Here is a 24121-nt window from a genome sequence, read left to right as displayed (position 1 = left end):
TTACAAGAGCATAATAACTAGAGTGAGGCTCCCAATTTGCGGGACTACAAGGCAGGATTGAGAGTGTCAAGGAGATTGCTGTGCAATGGTCCTGGATTGGAGATGCATCCGTGTCTCCGGTTTCTGCCTTGTCCGTACATGGACAGTAGTTGGTTCTCTGGTCCCACGAATTAAGCAGCCCAACTTGTCCTCCGGCTGAAGCCATGGGCCATGTGCTTATCGTCATAAACTACATGATTGGCAGCGTGCTCCATTGCGAGTTATTAAAACAAAATTGAATATAAAAAAGTATTTAGATATTGTTAAAGTTTTTTTTAGTAGAAAAAAATCATGCTTGTATTGATCCAATGTGATTTTGTCAACTTGGTAGACACAAATACATTCCAGACAACTGATAAAAATATAATTTTATTAAAAAATCAAGACATCTTTTTTTAAAAAAAATATTTAGATTACAACATATTGGGTCATCTCGGGTTAACTTATCAAATCTACAACCACGATCATAAAACCATGATAAACCACCAAGAAGTAAATCAAAACAAATTATGAAGTATAATTTCTAATTAATCAAATGTTGAAGAATAAAACTAGAAAAGAACTTAATTAAAAAAGGATGAGAAAAATAACATGATTTAACCCGAGTTAACTTGACAAACCCGCGACTCGGGTCATGGGATTAAGATAATCTCATAAAAAGTAAATCGAGACAAATTACGAAACTCAATTCCTTATCAACCAAATGTAAAATGATGAAATTTTAAAAAAATCAATTAAAAAAAGAAAAAAAATATTCGAGTTAACCTGTGTTAACACACCAAACCTGTGACCTAGGTCTTGAGACCAAGATAGTCTTATAGAAAGCAAACAAAAAAACAAACAAAAAAATGACCCGAGTCAACCCGAGATTAACCTACCAAACCCACGACCTTGATCATGAGACTAGGATAACCTCATAGAAAACAAATTAAAACAAGTTATGAAACACAATTCTCAATCAACTCAATGTTGAAGGAAAAAATAAAAAATTAAAATTAAAAAGGACTAAAAACTTATTCGAGTCAACTCGGATTAACCCGTTAAACCCTTGACTTGAGTCATGAGATCGGGATAACCCTGAAAAAAATAATTCAAAACAAATCATGAAACCTAATTCACAATCAATAAAAATATTGAATAATAGAATTGAAAAAATACATCAATAAAAAATAAAAAATTGAGTTAATCGGGTTAACCCTGTAATCTAGATGATTAGACTGGTATAACTCAATAAAAACTAAATTGAAAAAAAAATATGAAATTTAATCCTTAATAAACCATAAGTTAGAGGATGAAGTTGAAATTTAAAAAATATATATAGATTTAAAAAAAAAACAAACATTATTAAAATGAATAGTGTTTTGTGGGGGAATGAACAATATAATTTCCATCTCTTTAAGTGTTTTATTAATGGTTTAGAAATCACTAGATAGTATGACAACATAATGCGGGGGTCATTTTGTAAAATAATTTCTATTTTATTTTATGATAATTAAAATAAATATTTATAAGAATTTTTATAGTTTAAATTTAAGAGAGAAAAATGTATTTGTTTATCCAAAATAATTTCATGGTTATTAAAGTTAAAACTCATAAGAATTTAATAATTTAAATTCATTAGAAAAAATGTATTGTTATCCAAAACTTCTTTTTTATTATCCATTTTTTTTATTTTGAAAAAAATATATCTTTTTTATTAGTAGTGTGATTTTAAAATAAAAACATATCAAGATTTGTCATTCAAAAATAAAAATAATATCTTGGTAATTCGTATGTGACACGTATGAAAAAAAATAATTTGAGAAAATTATTTTTTAAAAAAATAAATATTTTATTCTCATTGAATATTCATGAGAAATATTTTTAAAAACTTTGCATATTTGGTTCATATATAATTATTTATAAGTTAATTATTAATATTACCATAAAAATTCTAATCTTATGTGAAAAATATAACATCATCGATTTTTAAAATATCATTGTAAATATTTTTTTATTAAAGAGAGTTTTGTTTTAATTTTTTAAAAAAAAATTAAAGGGCCAAAAAAAAAAGAAAGAAGGCAGTGGACGACACTTTGTATGCTTGGCCAAATAATGTGTCATCCATTACAACAATTTCCGATCACCATGAATAACTGAAAATTCTAGTTTTGAGTTTTCTGGCAACTCAAATTTCAATATGTTTTCATCTAAAACCATCAAAATATTTTATGAGCTTTAACTATATTTCCAACTTTAAAACACAATTTAATTAGTCTAAAAATTTAAATTCAAAACAAAACGGATTCTAATTTATTTTCTCTCATGATTAAAGGTCCAAGTCACCTCCATTGTACTCTCATATTCATTAAGAATTCATTGACATTAAGATTAGTTCTTTTGTTGTCGCAATGTGGTTAGCAAAAAAAATTCTCACATCTCTTTCTTTTTAATGACTCTCTCTTTCTTATTTCAATATCTATGAACTAAAATATAAAAAATAAAGTTTCATGACCAAAATGCAAATGTTGAAAACTAAAAGGACTAAGGTGTGAAGAAATCTCCTTTAATATTCAATGAATAGTATGATGAACAATGAATTGTAAGTGTGTGAACTGTGAACAATACTAACACATGAAAGAAATAAAATTTCATAATCGAATAATAAATGATGGAAACAACATATACCATAATATTAAAGAAGTTTATTCACTATCCTATGAATAGTGTGTTATGAAAAGTGACTGCAAGTGTGTACACAAAGTATGTGAACAATGAAATGTTGTTTTGTTTTAGATTATTGTACTCAAGGTTTTTAATTATGCCATATTTTATTTGAAATGGCTCATATATCTTGTAATATTTTAAAAAACAAAACAACCTGGAATAAATTTCATCTTGCTTTGAATTTCATTTCATTCTAAAATTTTTAGCCAAATTCCAACTGAGATGTTCCAGATTCATTATGTCAATTATGTTCCATGAATACTGTCTTCTTGCTTTATTTAAAAAAAAATCTATGTTTCTCTCTAATTTTATCTTTCAACACTTTGTTTATTAGAGATTGGACTTTATAATTTGTTTTGGTTTACTTTCTTTATAGTTGTCTCTGTCTCGTGATTCATGTCACGAGTTTGACGGGTTAACCTAGTTGACTTGAGTTTTTTCTATTGACATTTGGTTTTTCAATTTTATCATTCAACTTTTTCAACATTTGGTTGATTATGATTAGACTGTCATTTTTTGGTTTGTTTTCTATAATTTCATCTCAGTCTTATGACTTGGGTCATGAGTTTTACGCGTTAACTAAAGTAGACTTAAATCGTTTTATTGTGTTTTTTTTTAGATTATTTTTTTTCTAAATTTCATCATTTAAGAATGAATCTATTGGAAATTAAGCATAATAATTATTTTGATTTGCTTTATTTAGGGTTATCATGATTTCATAATCAGAATCATGAATTTAAAAGGTTAACCCGATTCGATCCATTATGTTATCTTCTCAATATTTTTTTTTAAATGTCATCTTAATTTTTTTTAAGTCAAACTATGATGTTATCAATTATTTAGATTATCTTTGAACCTGTTGAGTTAATCAGGTCAGATTAGCTAGAAAACAAATTAGCTACTAGAAAATCAGCTTAAAATGGTCAACTCACAAGGTTTAAATTTCTTTTTCTAGTAGAAAAAACATTAGCTATGCTTGGATTTTTTTTCTATGATAAAAAATCTAATCCAACCCGCAGTGTAGCACGAGTCAACCATTTAGTAGTTACTAATAGGAATATTTAGATTTTGAAATTATGTTTAGATATTTGACATTGTGTTTAAAATTTAAATTGTATAATTTCAAGTTAATTCATCTTTAAATTTGAATTGGAACTATATATATTGAATTATATATATATATATATATATATATATATATATATTAAACAATACAACCTCGAAATAACATGATGAAATACTCTAAAATCAAAATATATCATTAACCAGAATAAAATTGATAACCTTGAGTTCATTCTTACTGATAATAATAAAGAATCCTATAGGGAAATTGGCTAATTTCTAATTTCATGCATCTAACAATATTTTTGTTTAAAAAATTCAATAACAAACTAAATAAAAACATTAAGAAAAAAATATATACGAGCTATGATCTTATAATATCTTATAGGTAAAATACATTTGCCATGAAATGGTTAATTTCCACCTTCGAAGTATTCATAGCCAAAGATACGATAACCATAGCTAATTTACTCATCTTGTGTGTAAGGGACCTTCCATATATATACCAAGATTTATGCAGTAACATAATAAATACGACAATACAACATGAAAGTAATAAATAAATAAAAGTTGCAAGAAGACCAAACAAAAGTCAAGCCAGCTACTTTTCTTTAAAGAAATTAATCAACATGGGACTTCGGGGGGATACTATAATATTCCATTGTTGACCCAAAAGAGTTTAATCAACGTCCTACCAAAAGCATGGCCATAAAGCATAGTCATAGAGGAACTATTTCTATGATGAAAATTTTATAAAATTATCTTAATTCAAAAACTTATATACTTGTATAAGTTTACGTTATTTTTATTAATTGAAATGAAAATAATAAAATTTAAACCTATAATTAATTGGTTAATTAATCTCTAATATTATATAAAAAATTATTTTAAATAAAAAATTTAAACTATTAGATAACTTGTAGAGAATAGTTTTACTTTGAAATATATATATTTTTTTTAACCAATGGCTTGAATGCCGGCAGCCTGCGTGAGAAAAGAACGTCTTTTCTTTTCTACGACGGCACCGAGTATTTTTTAAGTTTGTGGAAGAATTGATAAACAGAAATTAACTGGTCTAATTCTTGATGGCCGCCCTGCCGAGACTAATCTGATTGCGGATTCCACCAGTAACTGGCTGCTATTTAGTTCTTAATGTGCGTAAACAACACGTTCCCAGAACCATGTGAACATAACTTTCAGCTACTTTGATTGGAAACTTCGGTCTACAATTTACTCTGTTCTTCTTTTACTAATCAAATGGAGCTCCCAATTTCTTTGCTAATCTTGCTCAAAGGTCATAAGATAATACTTGTTAGAGAAAAGACAGATATTAATTAGTGGATCTTTTTGACTGATTGACAGCAAACAAGAACATCCTCTTACGCTTAAAGAGAACCAATGAAGATATTGCGTGTTTGGTGAGAAAAACGACAAGACAAAACAACATTTGCCGGGTAAAAGAAGCACTGATTTATAATGATAATTTTGAGAATTATCGTCTTCATCGGCAGCTAGCTAGGGTTAGGGCAAACTAGCTATATCAATGCCTGCTTATCCTTCCCAAGCTTGGAAAATATGCAAGGAAGGAAAGTCTACAAGCTAGAATATCATGATTTATCGGTTATATTATAATTAAAAGAATATCATTAACTGTACAAGCTTCGATACTATAATGGAAGTCCACATGCAAACCTAGAGGGGCATGTTTTCTCCTTAGGTAATTAACGTACCTTTGTAATCTAATTATCCTCATTAAAATTAACGTACCTTTGTAATCTAATTAAAGGCAGATCATTTATTTAAATATTACTCATCGGTAGAAGGAGTGTAAACCGGGGCATTTACTCATTTAACCATCCCAAAAGTTTTTGGGACCAAGGAAAAAGAAAGAATTAGGGATCCGGGAGGCAAGTTGGTAGCCGAGTTTTTTGGGGTTTTAGCACAATGAAAAATAATTGATAAAGTAATAAAATGAATAAAATATTTGAGAAAATAGCACGGTTTTACAAATTAAGTTTGTTATTTGCGATATGCGAGTCGTAGATACCATCTACGACACTTATTTCACAGTTGTCATCTGCGACACGTGAATCGCAAATGACATCTATAGTTTATTCAAAATTAATACCCAAAACCCCTTTCTTCCCCCCGTTTCTCTCTTTCCGCAATCAGACTCAATGTTGAATTATAAAATTTATAAAAATTTTAACTAAAACAATGACACAAAAATTAAGCCAAGTCAACCCAAGTTAATTTGTTAAGCATTATTTTCAGGTCATAAGGCCGGGATAACTTAATAAAAAGCAAACCAAAACAAATCATGAAATTTAATTTCTAATCAAACATAATATTAAATGATAAAATTAAGAGAAAAAAATCAATTAAAAAAAAGCTGGGTCAATTAGGTTAACTCGTCAAACCGCAACTTGTGTCATGAGACGGAAACAACCCATTCAAAATAAAATCCAATGTTGAATGACTCATGACCCGAGTCATGAGTCTGAGATAATCTCTTGAAAAGAAAATAAAAAACAACCCAATTTAACCATAGTTAAGATATCAAAATCAGCGATCTCAATCATAAGACCGAGATATCGTTATAAAAAGTAATCAAAATAATTTATGAAATTTAATTCTCAATCTAACCTAGTGATGTATAATAAAATTAAAATAAAATACAAGAAATAATAGTTTAACTCTTTAAATTTTATTTTTGAGGTTTAAAAATAAAAAAATAATTGAAAAAAAATAGAAGTAATATACTGCTATAATTAACAGTGTTTTTGTCAGGAGGGGGTAAAAAACTCCTGCTATTAGTTAATAGTTAATGCTTCTGCAGAAATGAGGTACTTCGTAGTGTGTACATGTCTGAAGAGTCATCATCACATATACCAAGTAGAATATAATTAAAAACAGCCATTTATGGGTCCCTTAATGCAAGTTAGCTGTGTGTGAATTTCTTGTGGCTTCTCTCACTCTCATAGGCCCAGAATCCTGTCCACATACCTATACTCATGTCAGATCATGTTCATCGGGTCCCTACCCTTTTGCCCCACCACCCTGACTTGCGTGAATTTTTTTTTGTATTTATCTTTATATCATCGGAGTTTTCTCCTGCCAAGAGTGTTTGACCAACGCGGACATTATCACAGATTCACACATAACCATCTGGTTTCACCAACCAAACATCATTTTTTTTATTACGACGGCTACCAGTAGTTTACAGAGTTTTTCTATAATATTTCCTTGGTTTACAGAGCCCATAATTGAGGCTTCACTTGGATTTTTGTTCAGAACACGTAAAGGAGCAGTGATTCAAGAAAAAGGAGGTTTTACTTTCCAAGAAGAAAGGAAATCTTTCTTTTATCAATTCAGATATTGAACAGAACAGACCGACCCTCAAAATAATAACGAATGCTACTTCAATCTCAAGTAAAACAAAGACTACAACAATATGACCCACGGCAATCACATTACCAAACTTACCAATCCAAACCCTGAAAGTCACGTCTTCGCTTAGTTTTTACATCTACATTGCCAAAGGGGGCCATCTCTCTCTCTCTCTCTCTCTCTTTCTCTCTCAATATATATAATATATATATATACCCGATTATGTCCAGCACCGACACTGATTCCTCGATATTTTTGCCCTTGTTTGGGATTACAAGGAATCCTTGATTGCCAAATGGAATCTTCGATTACCAAATGCTACCAAGTATCGTCAAGGCTTATCCATCCACTCATTTTCTGCAGCAATCCTTCCTGAGCCACGGCCACCCATTTTTCCAAATGTTGCTGATAACCCCTTGAAACTACTGCTTCCCTCGCTGAAGTTCCGTGACTTCCTGGACTTTCTCAGTTTTGGTGAACCAATTTCCCCAATGTCTTGATCAGCATCATTACAGTTCTTGATTTTAGCAACCACTAGACGGACAATGGTGCTTCGACAGAATGGACAAACTGGAGGGTTAAGGCATGCGGTTGTAGGGTTGGGTTTGTTATGGCAGCAGAGAGCTAGTGTGCATTGTGCACACATCTGATGGCCACAGTCTTGAACTTCAATTGTACAAACCTGCTCAAAGCATATGCAGCACACCTCTGTATCGCTTGCCTGCATTATATATGTTACCAAATAGACACGTCAGTTACAATGTCAAGCCATCTGCTACCCTTGTTCCTAGTTTGGCCAACGCAGGAAATTGCAGGGAAAAAAAATAAGAAGTGAATGCCCAGATCTGTCCCATCAGCAGATAAGAAGTGAAAAAAAAAATATATTGATTCCATAAGTACAGATAAGCATCGAAATTACCTCAGATATATTGTAATCTGTCCCATCAGCAGAATGTGATGGAGATGGAAGTGAATGCCCAGATCCCTTCAATATGTTCTTTTCCCTCTCCCTGTTGGCCTCCATCAATATATTCTTTTCCCTCTCCCTGTTGGCCTCCATCAAGGCACACTCCAGTAGAGCTTTTGCCTCTTGATTCAGCTCACTGATGAACTTCAATGGTGATGGCCAGACAAGAGGCTCTGCTGATGAAGGATTAAGAAGGGCTGCACACATTCCATTTTTGTGCTTCAAAGCAACTACATAGGGTATTCTCCTGCATTTGGATGACCATATAAAAATAAGAAAACATTCAAGCTATAAAAAAGACCTAGATCAAGAGATATGATGGCTATCCCAGCTCTTAATTAAAAATAAAGCAACAGCTGTTATAACATTAAGGTCCCCAATGCTATGTGCCTATTTGAAATCATTGGAAAACAATTTCTAGAATACATCAGAGAACATGAAAACCACATGCTTTGTTACCCAGTATTATTACATTATGAATGTGTTATAGCTTCTAAACTAACGAAGGATAGAATCAAGTAATACCCAGATGCATCTCTTTGAAGACGATCTGCCCCCCACGCCAGCAATGCACGGATACAATCAAGAGATCCCCCTCTGGCTGCCAAATGAAGAGGAGTGCTCCCCGGGGAACTGTAAGCAGCAATACATCAACAAAAATTAAAACAACAAATCATATCAAAGGCATGAAATGAGTGAGAAAATCAATACAATTATTACCCATATCCTCCTGTCGAAGAACAAACAAGAGCACCATTGCCTAACAAGATATGTACACATCCAGGCCGTCTTTGACGGGCTGCTAAATGCAATGGTGTTGCTCCTCTACCATCTCTGATATTGACAAACCGTGCATATCCCCTAGATTTCAATTTCCACAGAAGCTATTATCATAAAAACTAAAAGGCAAAATCATCAAAAGAGAAGAAAAGAAAAGAACAATAAAAAACCAAATAAATCTTCAGAATGAAACATGTAGTTACCAAGAAACAGCAACAGGGCTTGATTGAGCAGCAGAAATAATAGCTTGAAGGCAATCCGAATGGCCATAGTAAGCAGCATAGTGCAAGCAAGTTCTTCCATTAAGTGAATCAAACTTCAAAATCTGATAAAAACCAAACAGATAACCTTATCAGTATATGCTAATTCACAGTTTCAAATAAGAATAAGCTGATCTCTAAAATAAAAAGGAGACGGAGATTTTGAACTTTGACATACATTTGCCCCTGCTTCGATGAGCTTTTTCAAACATGAGATTTTGCCATGCATTGCAGCCAACATAAGCGGAGTCTATCACCATTCACAATCAACAAATCAAGATCACTACAAAGCAAAAGGTGCTAGCTATACCACAAGATCAAGAAAAAAGAGAATTCCCATTCACACAAGATTACCAAAATATTACCTGCTTGTGACGATTCACCATATCAGGATCCACAGATCGCTCCAGAAGCATTGTTAAAATCTACAACAGATGTCACAAAATCCATTCTTATCAGCATTCAGCAAAACGCAAAGACTTTCACCAAGAGAAATGTTAAAAGTTCAGACCGCAAAATAAAAAGCCCAGAAGAGTAGTAACCAGTATCAAAAAACCAAAATCAATGGTTAAGAAGAAAAGCAAGAAAGGGACCTCGATCTGGCCATTGGCAGCAGCAATATGTAGCGGATACTGGCGATCATAAGTAGTTTGATGAAGGAGAGATGGGTCTCTCTCAAGCATAGCATTTACGGTGTCGAATTCACCCAACTGCACAGCAGTGAAGAACGCATGCTCTTGACTCGCTGCACAACTCAGTCCCTGACCCATGATGATATATATCTCTCTATATAAATAAAAAAAAAAGGCGCGAACTTCACCCTCCGCTCACCGGAGAGCAGCTGCACCACTACCTAACCGCCACCTTCTCTGACGAGAAGCAGCTCTCTCTCCCTCTCTCCGCTCTATCTCAGTTTTGCTTAAAAGTAGTTATTGGGCAACAAAACAAAAGTTGGACTCTTTAAGCAAGTCTAGAGAGAGAGAGAAAGTGAGGTGTAGTCGTACGAATAGTATTTTTATTATATTTGTTTCTAGAGAGAGAGAGTCCTTGTATTGGAGTTTGGAGCTGCCCGGAAGCTGACCGTGTCAGAGAGAGAGAGAGTGTGTAAGTGAGAGTGTGGGCAGCAGTTAGATATTTGTTCGGGCAGTTTGATTGATAGATTCCATAAACAGTAAATTTTGGCTCCCTGGTCCTTCTCTCCTTTGAAAGAGTCCTTTTCTTGACTAAACATCTTAGTCTCGGACTCATCTCAGCCATTCAGTCCCGCTGTGGTTTCCTTTTGTCCGTTGGATTGTTAGCAGGCAGCCAGAGAAGCAGTTGTTTAGTATTGGTGGCCAATAAATAAGCTCCCATCATTTTTATTATATTTCCATACGGTTATTTTTTAAGTAATTTTTATTTAAAAAGATATTAAAATAATATTTTTTTAATATTGTAATGTTAAAATTAAAATTAAAAAATACTTTTAAAAAATAATATATAATATATTATTAAATATATTTAGAGTCCATTTGTTTCCGTGATTAAAAATATTTTAAAAAAATTATTTTTTTTATTTTTTCCTTTACTTTAAATTTTTTTATTATTTTATTTTTATATTATTTTGACGTGTGTTAATATTAAAAATAATTTTTTAAAAATAAAAATATAATTTAATATATTTTTAAATAAAAAATATTTTAAAAAACAATTACGATGATTTTTAAATAAAGCTTACATGGGACGTCATTTAAAAACCTTTTTTATAATGTTTTTTTCATCCTAAATGTAGATTGAAGTTGCACTCAAAACAGAACAAAGTTTTAGTAATAAAGAGATTTACTTTTTTTTATCATTCAATTTTTTAAATCAATTCTGAAAATAAAGTTATTCATTCAATAAATATATCAAGTTATAAAATTAAACCAACATTTTCTAAAGTAAAAAAAAAAAAAAACGCATATCATTCTTTACCAAAGACAATGAATGATAACGCAGTAGATGATCCCGCCAATGCTGTACGAGGATGGCGACATATTTCTTAGAAGAAATGCCAAAAACTTTATTCTAGAAACGATGATGATGTTTTATATATATATATATATAAAACTCATCTTTTGTGCCTCCATAGATCCATTTGTTTAAAAGTTCATAATTTGATTGGGATTAAAATGTTTATTTTCTCTTGGTCTCAGGTTGAAACCTTATGATTGCTTATATGATGGTCACTAGAGGCTTACATGGTCGTTAATTTCAAGGCTCGTGAGATTAGTCGAGATGTGTGCAAGCTGGCCAGACACTATATTAAACTAAAAAAAATTATAATTTGAAATGATAAATCTCACACAGACAGACAGACAGACAGACAGACACGTAATGTATAGAGAGGGAGAGTGCTGGACAAATAACTTAGGATTCCGAGTGTAGTAGAAGTAGTATCTTTTGGCTAGATTTCTGCACAAAACCTCATTGGTCGGATACATGTGTAATAAAATGACCACTCGAAGTGTTTTTTTTTATCCTCGCCTGATACTTTTCTAACATGTAGAGATTTCTTTGTTTTTGGACGGCGTGACTGATTTACACCGATTATACTTGATGATTTTTTTTAATTTTTGTGTTGTTAGATTTTATTTTTGTAATTCTTATGATATTATAGTATTATTATTATTGGAGTTTGGTGGATTTTTTATGTCTCCTTCTTTTTTTTCTTTTCATTATGTATCAATTTATTTTAACTATTTTTTTCAAAAAAATACCATTACTTTCAACCATGACTTTTTAAAATATATTATTCTTAACCATGATATTTATCAAAATGTGTTATTTCATCAAAAAAATCTTATTCAACTTGTTTTGTCTTTTTTTTTTTCAAACAGTGCTAGATTTATTTTTATAAATAAATAAATGTCTGCAACATTGAGATAAAAATAGAGATATGCACTTGCATGTTAGATCTTATATTCTTTTTTATTATTATTATTAACGTGAGTGTCCGGGCCAGCTTGCGCGCACCTCGACTAATCTCACGAATCCTGAAGTTAACGACCATGTAAGATTCTAGTGACTATCATATTAGCAACCACAAGGCTCAAATCTAAAATTACAGAAAAAATAAATCTTTTAATCTCAAATTCTTACTACCGAAACCTGATGATTAATATAAAACGAGCTAGCAGGGAGAAAGAAGTTCATATGCTCGTATGTATGGGTTTTATTCCTTTTCTTTTCACCGAAAGCAATGGAGCTATTTAAGAAAAAATTGTCAAAAAAAGGAGTTATCAAATATTGAATTTTTATCTCGTAAATCGTAAGGAAAGTGATCATGGAAAGCCATTCATGTGAATCTTGAAAGCAACAGTTTGTAGGAGAGCAAATCAGTTCCCACACAAAAGCATTTCTCTTTAGAATCACTTCATCGACACCTTGACTTTTAAATCAACAAACAATCGGAACCTACTTTTAAAGCTGCGGTTTCCAAACCAAAGCAAAGAATAAGTTTTTATTGGTGGAGATCAAGTTTCAAGTATTTTATATTTGAAAATATATTAAAATAATATTTTTTATTTTTAAAATTTATTTTTTATATTAATATATCAAACAGTAAAAAACATATAAAAAAATTAATTTAAAACTAAAATAAATCATAATTTTTTAAAAATACGATTAGATCACAATACCAAACATCACAAACATAGAATTTGCAACATTGGCCTCCCATTTATAATATAATAACCATGGAAGCATAGCACTTCTTCTTGTGATTATGGAGACTTCGTTTAATTATCACCAAATCATCTTCTTATCGGGTCTTCGATTTATACTGAATTCTTAAACAGTAGGCAAACCCTAGAGATGGAATGGGACATCAAAACAGAAGTGAACTACAAGAAAAAAACCGTTGAATTTTGGAATACAAGCAAAAAGTTTCATAACAAATGGGTTTCCCCTACAAGCATTAGAAGAACTATTTACCAGAAAAATAAAGACGTGCCAATATTCAGTAGAAGAAAAGAAAAATCAACCAGAAAAAGAAATGGCTTTATTACGAATTTGTCCAACCATTTTTTCTACAAATGATAAGTATATATATAACCATACATGCACGAAAGCACTGAAGAAGACAGTATCATACTTTCTGGAAAGCTTCTTCTCAATTTACTTGTAAATGAAACACAAGAATAAAACGCCATATATATTGTTATATAAGTTTAGTTTTTAGCATAATGGAACTTCTATAAAGTGATTTGGTAATTAATTAATATTAGCGCATCAAGTTAATTTATGTTAGTCTCTCAAGTTAAGTATTGCTTTTATCATTTAGGATGAGGATTAGCTGAGTTCGTTTAATTAGTTTCTTTTGGATCTAGGTCTTGTTAAAAATAATTTTTTAAAAAATATTATTATAATATACTTTTTAAATAAAAAAACTTTGATAAATAACCGTTATCAAACTTCTAAACATCTCTTACATGCCTAATCACATAGAAATTTAGGCATGGAGCCAGGAAATTTTCTTAAAAGGAGCCAAGATTACAGATTAAGAACACATAGTGTATGGTGAAAAAATAGATGCTAATTAATATAGGTTGTAAAATGTATATTATGAAAATCATGAAAGATGAGAATATTAATTATTTTCAATATCCTCAGACTAGAAAAACTACAAAGATGTTTAATACATCCTCGAATTCGATAACATGAATATCCCTGGATTAATTTATATATATATTAATCAAAACTAAATTAATATCTTTGATAAAAAAAAAAAGTACAAGAAGGAAAGAAACACTACAATATTAAACTTAAATAATGACGTGAACACGTACGAGGGTGGTAGTAGCTTGTACGTTATTAGCAAGCTTCTGCTTCAACTTTGAAGATTCCAAGATGGATTCCATCAAGAGCTAGCCCACGTATATATAAAACTTCATTAATCGGACAGCAATTTATTGGTAGATCACAGATATTTATGCCTTAGCTTTCACAGGAAAATAAAGTGATGAAACTACCAAGTCCAATTTTACGAATACAATAAGTAAGCTTGTAGAAGAAATGGTTTGTACGCCATTTCCATGGACCCATGGATGTTAATGACGCCTGGAATCAGACGTGTGTCGATCAATTTATTACTCTCGAGAGACAACTTGCCTCCTTTGTCTTGTTAATTGCAGAGAGCATAATGTTTAGCAGCATACTTCACCTAATTAAGAATTCGACAAGCTTGGCATTCATGCATGGGTCCTTCCTGAGCGATCATCAATCCTTCGTGAAGGGTTTGGCTTCTGCAGTTTGGGGGTTAAAGCGACGTGATGTTCTTTTTAATTATTCTTTGACGTGTCTTTTTCTCTGATTATTGTGAATTAGATCATAAACTAGGGACGTTACTATATTTCTCTTTTTATTTTTATTTTTTTTAATTAATGGGTACCCGGTTTTTACTATTAAGCATAATGTTACTTTTTTTTTAATTTTTTATCGATTTTTAGTTGTATCGATTAGGTCACGTATATGACATGTGTCACACATTCAAGAGTACATATACCATGTCATCTCATAAACTAATTTCTTACAATGGAAGGATGCTAAAGGTAGATGTATTTTGAATAGCTAAATTCATGGCATTTTGATGAATAGTATAAATATAATTTTTATTTTTATATATATTTCAATGAGAAAAAGTCGTTTGAAAAGCTAATTGTATTGGAATGGAAAAAATAAGTGTTTTTTTTTTCAAAGAGTTTGATGTTTTTTTTTTTCACATGGTTGCATTTAATTAGTTTATATTTTTTGTTGGCTTCTCTTTGTTGGTTTTGACTTTTTTTTAAGATATGTAAGAATAATATTTTTAAAAGAGAAAGAGTATTTTCACATTTTGTTTAGTAGCATGTAAAACAAGGATTGAAGAGCTAAAAATAATATATTTTTACTTTTGGCTTTTCATTCTTTTACACCTCTTGGTTTGCTCAAACAAAACAAAATAAAAGGTAAAGAGACTCGGTCAATATATATATATATATATATATATATATATATTTTGCAATACTTCAGTTAAAACATTCAAAGAGTACAGGGATTGAATAATGAGAAAAACTCAAACCCTATTGCTTAAAACTACTAATAGATCATAACATTAAACCAAAAAAGTATTGTTATTTTTACAATTTAAATTCTAAAAACACATCATTATATATCTACAAAATGCAAAGATTGATCATGTTAAAGTTAGCATAGTGAATGGTTATTACATAGGAGAATGAGCACTATCAGAAAATTGACAAATATAAACAAAAATACTGATGAAATTTTTACCATCAATAAATTAAAGTGACATTTACCAACATAATAATTCCTTGTTATGTCTCTTGGTATATATCAACAGAAAGTTTTTGTTAGTGTATACCAGGGAATTACAGTTGGAAATGATGAAATGAAAAAAAAAATAGCATGTTATTATTACCAAGGAATTGAACTCGTCGCTAATATTCATCGATGAATCCGTCAAAAGTTTTTTAAGTTATAACCTAGAAATCGACCCCCCTATCTCTCTTCCTCATTTCTTCTTCTTCTTCTTCTTTTATTTTTTTTATGCAAAAAACAGTAAACCCCCCTCCCTATTTTATCACAAATCAAACTCTCATCCTCATAAATTCGGCCACCTTGAGACTCATTCTGTCAGTATCCCTCTTCTAGATCAAATTCTTTTGAGGATTACCCATATCATATAAGCAAAACTATTCATTTTTTTTTAAATCATTTTTAAAATGTTAATTTTCTTGGCATTTTGATGTAGTGTATGTAGTTTGTTTGTGTTTACTTATTTTATAGCCTTTTCCAATAGAAATTTGTTGTATAAATATATAATTTGTACATGTTAGAGTTTATTTGAGATTTTAAAAAATTATGTATGTAATTTGATGAAATTAAGTTCGATTTTGTGACTTAGATGTTTTTTAATAAAATAAATAATGACTTATTTAATAGGTACGTTTTATATTTTGTCAATTTTATTGTTTAGTTGAAAATTTTAGTAAATATGGAGAAATTTATATTTTTGTATAAAATCGATAATGATTTAAGGGTACTAATAAAATAGATTGAATAAATTTGAGTTAAACCAATGATAGTTAATTAGTTGGGTATCGATAATCTGTATAGTTCACATAATTAATTAATACTTGTTATCATCAATATTCTGTATAGGTTTCATATAAGTAATGGATAATCGTTCTTGAATGTATTGAGTTTCACTCAAAGTGTTACGCGGGATGAATTATTGTAATGATATTGAGAGTTTTATTAATTAGTCATTGCTTAATTCAAAAAATATTAATGGAAGTGGTTATAGATGTCCATGTTAAAGGTGTAAAAAAAGAGAGTTAGAATTTAAATATATCATAACTGTTGAATGATATGCAGTTGATTTATTTATTTTATAACAAATTCTTGTTATAATTTCTTTTTTTTCTTGAGATCCTTTAGTTGACATTTTTCTTTGAAAAAGTCTTATTACTAGACAACGAAGTAATGAGAATTGATTCTATGGTGATATTGAACAGTAACAAAAGATATGAAGTTAATTTAAGTTGAATTCATCTTCAGAATTATCAATGATGCAATGAATACAAAATGATGCTTCTCTGAATTTTTAGGGATCTCTTTTCTGGAAGGGTTTTTTTTTTTTTTTTTTTTGGGGGGGGTAAATATTCCTTTAATCGAACAATACAATTATATTATAAGGCTAGACAAAAAAGAAAAAAAAAATCACAAGAAAACCCTACGTAGGATATCATTTTATTTATATAATAAGTGATGATGTCATATATCACTTTCAATATTAATTGGTACAAAATTTATGTTTTTCATGTAAGTTTTATTTGGCTATAAGAAGTTTATTTTCTTATAAATATATTAATTTGGATATGAATAATATAGTCAAATTTATTAAATTTGGTTAAATACATGACCCGATCCAAGGATCGGATCACGGGTTGACCAGGATTTAAAACAATGTTGTATAAAGAATAAAAAAGTTAAAATAACTTTATTTTGATTTTTTTAAAAAAAAGTCAAACCGAGTTTTAATCAGGTCGACCATGATGCATATTGACATGCCAAGTTGACCAAGTTTGATCGTTTTAACTCCCATTTAGTTTAATTTAAAACTCATTCTGGACTAGGTTCTAGGTTGGGAATCACCAAGTTGATCTGTCAGCTCGACCATCTTTAATAACATTCCCACTTTCTTGGCCTTTTTATATGCCAAAGTAGTTCCAATCACTAGCTTCTTTAGAGAAAAAAAAAATTCATAGAAAAATATTGATTTTTCCTTACTGATGAGATTTGGACCATAGTTGTACATGTAAAACAAGTCTTTCATGGAATAAGAAATACTCTGATGCTTAAGTTAGCATTTGATTTTGTTATATCAAGTGACAAGGAGGTAGAAATTTAAGAGTAAAGAAGAGATGTGTGTTCTTTATGCAGTGAATAGATGATAAGTGTAGTGTTTTTGAATGAATAATCTTTTAAATCTATCCCGTCTCAAAATTAAAAAGATATATAGCTTTGAAAATATCTAGAAAACATATTGAAAATATATTACGCATGATAGTAATTAATAGCACCATGTAAATATTACTATTCATCAAATACTATTTATGAATATTAAAACAATGCCAAGGAAAAAGAGAGAAGGGGAGGGGAGGGAGGAATCTACCTTGTAACTCAAATGAGTTGAAAAGGTATTACTCGCTTGTAATCAATAGTTTCACCACCTTTTCTCTATTTTACTGAAGAAAAAGGAGGGAAAGAGAGAAGGGGTGGAGCATAATTTGATCGTGTCTGAGGACTCGATACTTATTTTGAATGAACTTTGCATAATAAATACTATTCATGAATAATAAACAAGATTATATCAAGTTAAGGGATGAGAGAGAAAGTGAGGAGAGAGGAGGAGGAGGTGGAACTCAGTATGAATAATCATAAATAGTACGATTAAGCCAGAGATTCATTCTGAATGAATTTTGCATACTAAATACTATTTATAAATAATAAATAAGACTATTCTAACCAAAAAATGAAAAAGAAAAGGAGAGGATGGAGTCGTGGCACAACCGAGCGTGTTGGACTCGGTTGGGTCAAGGCCCAATCAGCTGCTTATTCTTTTTCTCTTTTTTTTTTTTGGTTGTATTATCAGGTAGCTACACCTAAGAAATTAGTAGACTGGAGAATAAAAATAAGAGACCGTCTATTACTATAGATGTAGATTATAATATTTATAGCTCATGTGATTATTCAAGGATAGAGCAACGAAGTACAGGAATGTTCTTTCTTTTTCTTGATTTTTTAATATAGCTAGAAGCCTCGTCTCACCCACTACATGTATAGCTTGTTCTAACCAATCATTCTCGTCGTGAACAGATCGAAGCAAAGCATACAATTTCTCACTAGTTCAAGCATGGCATCCCTCTTTCCTAGCTTCTTCGGCAGCCAAAGGACCAATGTGTTCGATCCGTTTTCTTTAGACATTTGGGATCCTTTCGAGGGCCCCATTGGCCAATGTTCCTGCCTCAACACAAGAAACATCAGCTTTTGTCAATGCAAGAATCGATTGGAAAGAGACTCCAGAAGCTCACATTTTCAAAGCTGACCCTTCCAGGGTTAAAGAACGAGGAGGTGAAAGTGGAGGTGAAAGAAGTTAGAATCCTGCAAATCGGTGGAGAGAGGAGCAAAGAACAGGAGGAAGGAAAGGAATGATAATTGGCATCGAATTGAGAGGAGCAGCGGCAAGTTTTCACGGAGGTTCAGGTTGCCTGAGAAAGTAAAGATGGATCAGGTGAAAGCCAGCATGGAGACTGGTGTGCTTACTGTGACCATTACTACGGAGGAAAAGCAGCCGGAGGTCAAGGCCATTGAAATTTCTAGCTAAAGGCCACATTCGCTTCAAGAATTCAAGGAAAATAATTCCCGAGGAAGACTTATAAAAGATTGGCATGGGTAGCATCCCCTAAGCTATGTCATCAATTTTAAAGCAAAAATTTAATCATAGAACATATGATAAAAAGAAATATGAACTTTTATAACATTATACTTTAGCAATATAGGGTTTGTCAAGACATCGTTCTGTTAAATTCTCTCAAGGAACATATGCATGGAGGTTCTACTCTAGTGTTACATCAGTCTGTGCATTGGTTGAAGGATATCAACTCAATATGTAAGCAAACTGATCTCCCCTTAGCAGCCAAGAACTTTAATTAGTGAAACTCCAATCCGTATCTCCTCCAGTCTCACAACTAGTATATGCATGAATACTAGAGTTCAAAACCTCAGGATCTCAGTTAAGAACAATTGGAGGAAGTGGGCACCCCTCCACATTGAAAAACACGCATCGATGCACTATCAGCCGTGTACTGATAAAAACTCCTTCACATTTTGAAGATAGCCATTATCATATGGATTTTTGAACATAACCCTAGTAAAGCTTTCCCCTGGATCAGGAAGATAAAACTCAAATTACACACGAGGCTATAGATATTAATCACCAGTAACAATATTGGGAAATATATATACCTGGTTGGGATTGAATGACAAATTGAAACTCTGGGTATTTCTTCCAGTTTATCTGAAGAAGGATGCATTAATCATAAATATCTATATTGCAAAATGAACAGTGTACTTTAGAAAGCATTTCCATACATCAGTCAGAAAATTGCGAAGCTTCAACAGAACGTGTTTAACTAACAATTTACTCTCAGGTTATTTTTTCTATTTCAAACTATATGTTAGTCAGAGCGGTGGGCAACTCAATTAGAACTTGTTTATGTAGAAACCTACAGAGTATAGAGCTGAATACTCAATCCCTATTCTTTCCTTCACACACAGATACACAACTCTGACACAATTTGCTGTCCTATTGTTGCACTTTTAAATCAGGAACTTTCTCTTTTATAGCATCACAGATGAACTTACCCATTCGTCAGTCCTGATGTTGAAGCATATACAATACAGATGCCATGTGAAGAACACCCCCTACATTTACAAAACAAAAAATATTATTTATAAATGTGAAGCGGCTCTTTTCATTTTCTGTTACTACAGCTTTAGGAAAATAACAGAATGAAAAATTAGATGAAACATGTAGGAAACCTGCCATATCACTTGGAGAAGAGAGAATAACATTGTGCTAACAACCAAGCTGCCAGCTAGATCAGTCTACCAAGGATCACATACATAAATGCATAAACAGAAGAGGCACTAGTGGCTTCCTTAAAAGAACTTTAGAATCATAGGACAATAAACAGTAAAAGTAACGTCTGCTGTACGATGACTTACCTCAAACCAAGTTCCACCTAGAATCTGGGATCCTCTGGAAACTGAATAAGGGATACGGAAATAAGCAGATTAGATGAGTTTACACCCTAAACCCAGCATGCTCATCTATCTGAATTATTGACCCATGATCTATCCCTAGGGACGGTCGAAAAACTGTAATCGTCATAATTTGAGACATAAAATGTAAAGGAAATACAAGTACAATTCCATACAAGATCAAGGAGGCATGAGCTTACACTGGGACGAGCAAACGATGTAAGAAGCTTCGGTGGTAAGGAATCCAGCTAGAAGAATCATGAAGAGGACATAATTATTCTGTCCTGCACAGTGTAGTGACATTAAGGATTAAAAAGTTCCAAAGTGTATAAACTAACAGATATTTGACAAGAGAGACACAGTATTCTTATCCATTTAACAAAATGATGGATAAGTTACATTGGAAATTGCGTGGATCAGATAAGAATTACCTATACAGTTACCAAAAGCAGGACAATGGTGATCAAATCCTTTTATATATGCTTTGCAACTCTTACAATACCTCACCCTCTTGAGTAGAGCAGAACCCTGTGATAGAAAAGGCACCATCCCATTACAAAGCAACAGTAAAGCATGAATTGAGCTGGAAACATGCATGAATTGAGCTGGAAACATGAAGTAGTTTGAAAGTGGTGACTGAATATCAAAGTTTGAAATAAGTTAAGAGTCAGGGAGAAAAGAAGAATAGAAGAAGGGGAGAAGGGGAGAAAAGAAGAACAAAAGAAGAGAAGAAGGACCAAATAAGAGCCAGGGGTCAGAAAAGCCAATGAACAATAACAGTCCAAAGAATATACTGGCATGTAAATGTGAAGGAATATACTTTAAAAGCTCAAACAAAGAAAAGCCCACCAGCTTAATCTAATTGAGTAATGCGTGATTGGATGTTAATGGAGAAACTGAGAGCTCCAGATTTATATAAAGCAACACTAGTATGGAGCCAAAAGAAACATTAAATTGTTGATGATCAAGATACATTATATTGAAAGCATTTTGTCCAGCTTTCTGCTACTTGGACCTATCAAACCATTACATTTCCTTGAAAGCATGTTTCTGTCTGCATTGAGAGGCAAATATAAATAAATAAAAAAACACAAAGCTATCACATCTCCTTTTGAGTTATTGAAACTAAAAAATAAAACGGGAAAGGAGTAGCTAAGACAGACATGGTAACAGAAATCTTGATGAATTCAAGATTATAAAATAAAATGAAATTGCAAGTAGCCCATACAATACCCCTTGGTTAAGTCTCTAGCTCCTCCTAAGTTTAAAAAAAAAATGATCTCCTCTCAGGTGAAGTTCCTTTCATTTGTAGTTCAGTTAAAATTTATAACCTCGTTATGAGCTTCAACTCCGAAAGCTTTAGTTTCAATGAGCTTGTTCGCATCTGAAGATCCATGAGTTACCAAACCAGGATCACTTGATAGGATACTGCGATTAAGAACACACGGCTTGATGATCAGATGACCAGAAAAAACTTCAGATAGAAAATTTCTTCCCCTGTCCCAGATAAATATAAGAGGTGAAACTATGCGGGGGATAGAGAGAGAGAAAACAACCTACATACACCAAGAATGAGCAGGGTAACCTCTATGTTGAACACAATACTGATGAAATACGGAATGGCTGCAAAACAAGGAAAACAAGGAAGTCATAAACTTGCAAGAATCAGCTAACAATTTTAAGAGTTAGTTTCAGTAAATATAAAATTGGATTTATTCCCACACAATCACCACTATTAGTTCATATACATCAATTATCCCATTTGTAGCACTTCATATGGCAGGCTTAGTCATAAGCATGAACCTGAACCCCGCATCCCTGCCTTCTCCCTAAATTCTTTGCATTTTTTTCCCTAAACACACCAGATAGTCAGGTGGTCAAACTTTGGAATACAAATCTTTATAGTGTCAAGATTGTTCAGAACATTTATGTAGGCTTATAAAGCCTCCTTCGATGAAGTGAAGTTAAAAAAAGAAAGTCTGAAGCTTTTGGCTTAAATTGGGATTTTCGGTGCAATCCTAACTCCAGCCATGGTGCCAATGGAACATTCAGCTATCCTTCACTGTGAAACCTAACGGGTTTCCCTTTTTTCCCCAAAACTTGAATACAATCCTGTTAGAATTTATATTACATTTTCTATCCTAAAAACTCTAGAAAAGTTTCCTTTAAAAACCCTAAACTTGCTACTGACATTACCAAAGTTGCTGCTGTGAACCGCCCCAGAACTTGATGGTTCTGATATTACACCTATTCCAACTTTAGCTCATATAAACCCCAGTCCCTTACACATTCCAACACCATTTAGCTTTTTTTTTTAAATCCATCCTTCAGCTCTCTACATTAATTTTTGACATAAAATCAATTTCTCCAAGTTGTCCTCAACCCGAAAACTAAGTAATGAAACTCGATAAATTTAATAACAATTGTGCCTGTGCAGATATGAATTCTTTCACTATAAAGATAGAAGGGATATAGCCCACAAACACGACAAAAATTTTGCTTCAACAATTCAAAACCCAAAACCCCAGAAAATTATGAACGAGTAATGAAACAAAGAAAAGGTAAAAATGCAATCACCTTGTCTAACAATGAAGATATAGACAGCCCAAATAAAGATTAGATTAAAGAAAACGAGAGCTGGAGCGGATGCATACACTCCAACAATCCGCCTGCACCATCTCCCTAATCCCAAAACAAACACTAGCGCCACAACTGTCAAAAACCAAACAAGGTTTCAAGTCTTCAAGTAAAATAAAATAAAAAATTCATGCAATACCAAATATGTGAAGAGAGAGACCTGAGAGTGTCAGTTGGACGAGTAGAGAGGAAGCAGGGAAGAAGTGGGGGACTAAAGTCAGAGCAAATTGAGTTAACAAAACCAATATGCACGAAACTGTACATCGCCCAATTTGTTTGAAGCAACTTACTAACACCTTCTTCTTTCTTTGATCCTGAATTTGTTGCATTTCTGCTTTGCTTGATTTATTTTACCTTCTCTTTTTCCCCCCTAACTCTTTGATTCTTTTTGCTGCTGGTTTCATTGAAGCTGTGGGCCTGTGGCTGTCCATATGATCGGCGGCCATGGAGTATAAAACCATGTTTATTTAAAAAAAAAATTTATTAAATTATTTTGATGTATAAATATAAAAATTAAATTTATTTAAAAAATTAAATAAAAAATATTTTAAAAAATAACTTTCACAACATTCAAACATGAAAAGCTCACTTTGTCTAATGAATTTGATTCAAGGTAGTTGTATTTATTCTAGTTTTATTAAAAACAATATCCGCAGATACAATTCAAAGTTATTTCGCTTGTAATAAAAAATGTTTTGATATTGTAAATTTATTTAGAAATTTTGTGTTTTTTTAAATTCATAAAGAAAAACATGTTTTTCACACAAAATGCTATTTCCATTGCAAATAGGATTTCAAGTAAATTTTTTAACATGAAAAAAAAATAGATTATGGATATGCTTCCATGTGTTATATTTTTGTAATTGAAAAACAAATATTATTTATTCTTTATAAATAAACTAATAAATATATGAACGAATAAGTCCAAAAG

At 31.7% G+C, this 24121-nt stretch overlaps 2 protein-coding genes and 1 pseudogene across 4 annotated transcripts; 1 reads left to right on the top strand and 2 right to left on the bottom strand.

Moving 5' to 3' along the window:
- Window positions 1-7121: 7121 nt before the first annotated feature.
- On the bottom strand, window positions 7122-10164 carry LOC7481540 (putative E3 ubiquitin-protein ligase XBAT31). Its single transcript, XM_024609127.2, has 8 exons — window positions 9798-10164; window positions 9570-9629; window positions 9383-9454; window positions 9148-9269; window positions 8885-9025; window positions 8690-8797; window positions 8117-8411; window positions 7122-7918 (listed from the first exon to the last, which is right to left on the bottom strand). The coding sequence occupies exons 1-8, from the start codon at window positions 9972-9974 to the stop codon at window positions 7529-7531; spliced, it is 1365 nt and encodes a 454-aa protein (XP_024464895.1). The 5' UTR covers window positions 9975-10164; the 3' UTR covers window positions 7122-7528.
- Window positions 10165-18643: 8479 nt separating this feature from the next.
- LOC18102000 (18.2 kDa class I heat shock protein-like) lies at window positions 18644-19114 on the top strand (annotated as a pseudogene).
- Window positions 19115-19240: 126 nt separating this feature from the next.
- LOC7481541 (uncharacterized) lies at window positions 19241-23637 on the bottom strand. Of its 3 annotated transcripts, none has more exons than XM_006378951.3 (11): window positions 23351-23637; window positions 23131-23265; window positions 22110-22176; window positions 21885-21981; window positions 20985-21081; window positions 20754-20837; window positions 20518-20558; window positions 20332-20397; window positions 20155-20214; window positions 19756-19807; window positions 19241-19673 (listed from the first exon to the last, which is right to left on the bottom strand). In XM_006378951.3, exons 1-11 carry the CDS (start codon window positions 23517-23519, stop codon window positions 19585-19587), a joined length of 957 nt encoding a protein of 318 aa, XP_006379013.3. In that variant the 5' UTR covers window positions 23520-23637; the 3' UTR covers window positions 19241-19584. The 3 variants fall into 3 exon arrangements, with proteins under 3 accessions (XP_006379013.3, XP_024463921.2, XP_024463922.1); XM_024608154.2 differs by having other exon boundaries at window positions 19577-19673; window positions 20336-20397; XM_024608153.2 differs by lacking the exon at window positions 20332-20397.
- Between the last annotated feature and the right edge of the window lie 484 nt (window positions 23638-24121).

Source organism: Populus trichocarpa, chromosome 9 (genome assembly GCF_000002775.5).
Source record: "Populus trichocarpa isolate Nisqually-1 chromosome 9, P.trichocarpa_v4.1, whole genome shotgun sequence".
Taxonomy (NCBI): Eukaryota; Viridiplantae; Streptophyta; class Magnoliopsida; order Malpighiales; family Salicaceae; genus Populus; species Populus trichocarpa.
Note: the sequence above shows the minus strand (reverse complement) of the source record. Positions and strands in the feature narration are given on the sequence as shown.

Coding starts and splice junctions, on each gene's coding strand:
- LOC7481540 (XM_024609127.2), bottom strand. CDS start 9,974: ATGGGTCAGGGACTGAGTTGTGCAGCGAGTCAAGAGCATGCGTTCTTC. Junction 9,270..9,382: donor TCATCGAAGCAGGGGCAAAT/GTATGTCAAAGT, acceptor GGTTTTTATCAG/ATTTTGAAGTTTGATTCACT. Junction 8,798..8,884: donor TCTTCGACAGGAGGATATGG/GTAATAATTGTA, acceptor TGCTGCTTACAG/TTCCCCGGGGAGCACTCCTC.
- LOC7481541 (XM_006378951.3), bottom strand. CDS start 23,519: ATGCAACAAATTCAGGATCAAAGAAAGAAGAAGGTGTTAGTAAGTTGC. Junction 21,982..22,109: donor CTCATTCTTGGTGTATGTAG/GTTGTTTTCTCT, acceptor TCTTAATCGCAG/TATCCTATCAAGTGATCCTG. Junction 20,559..20,753: donor CATCGTTTGCTCGTCCCAGT/GTAAGCTCATGC, acceptor TCCCTTATTCAG/TTTCCAGAGGATCCCAGATT.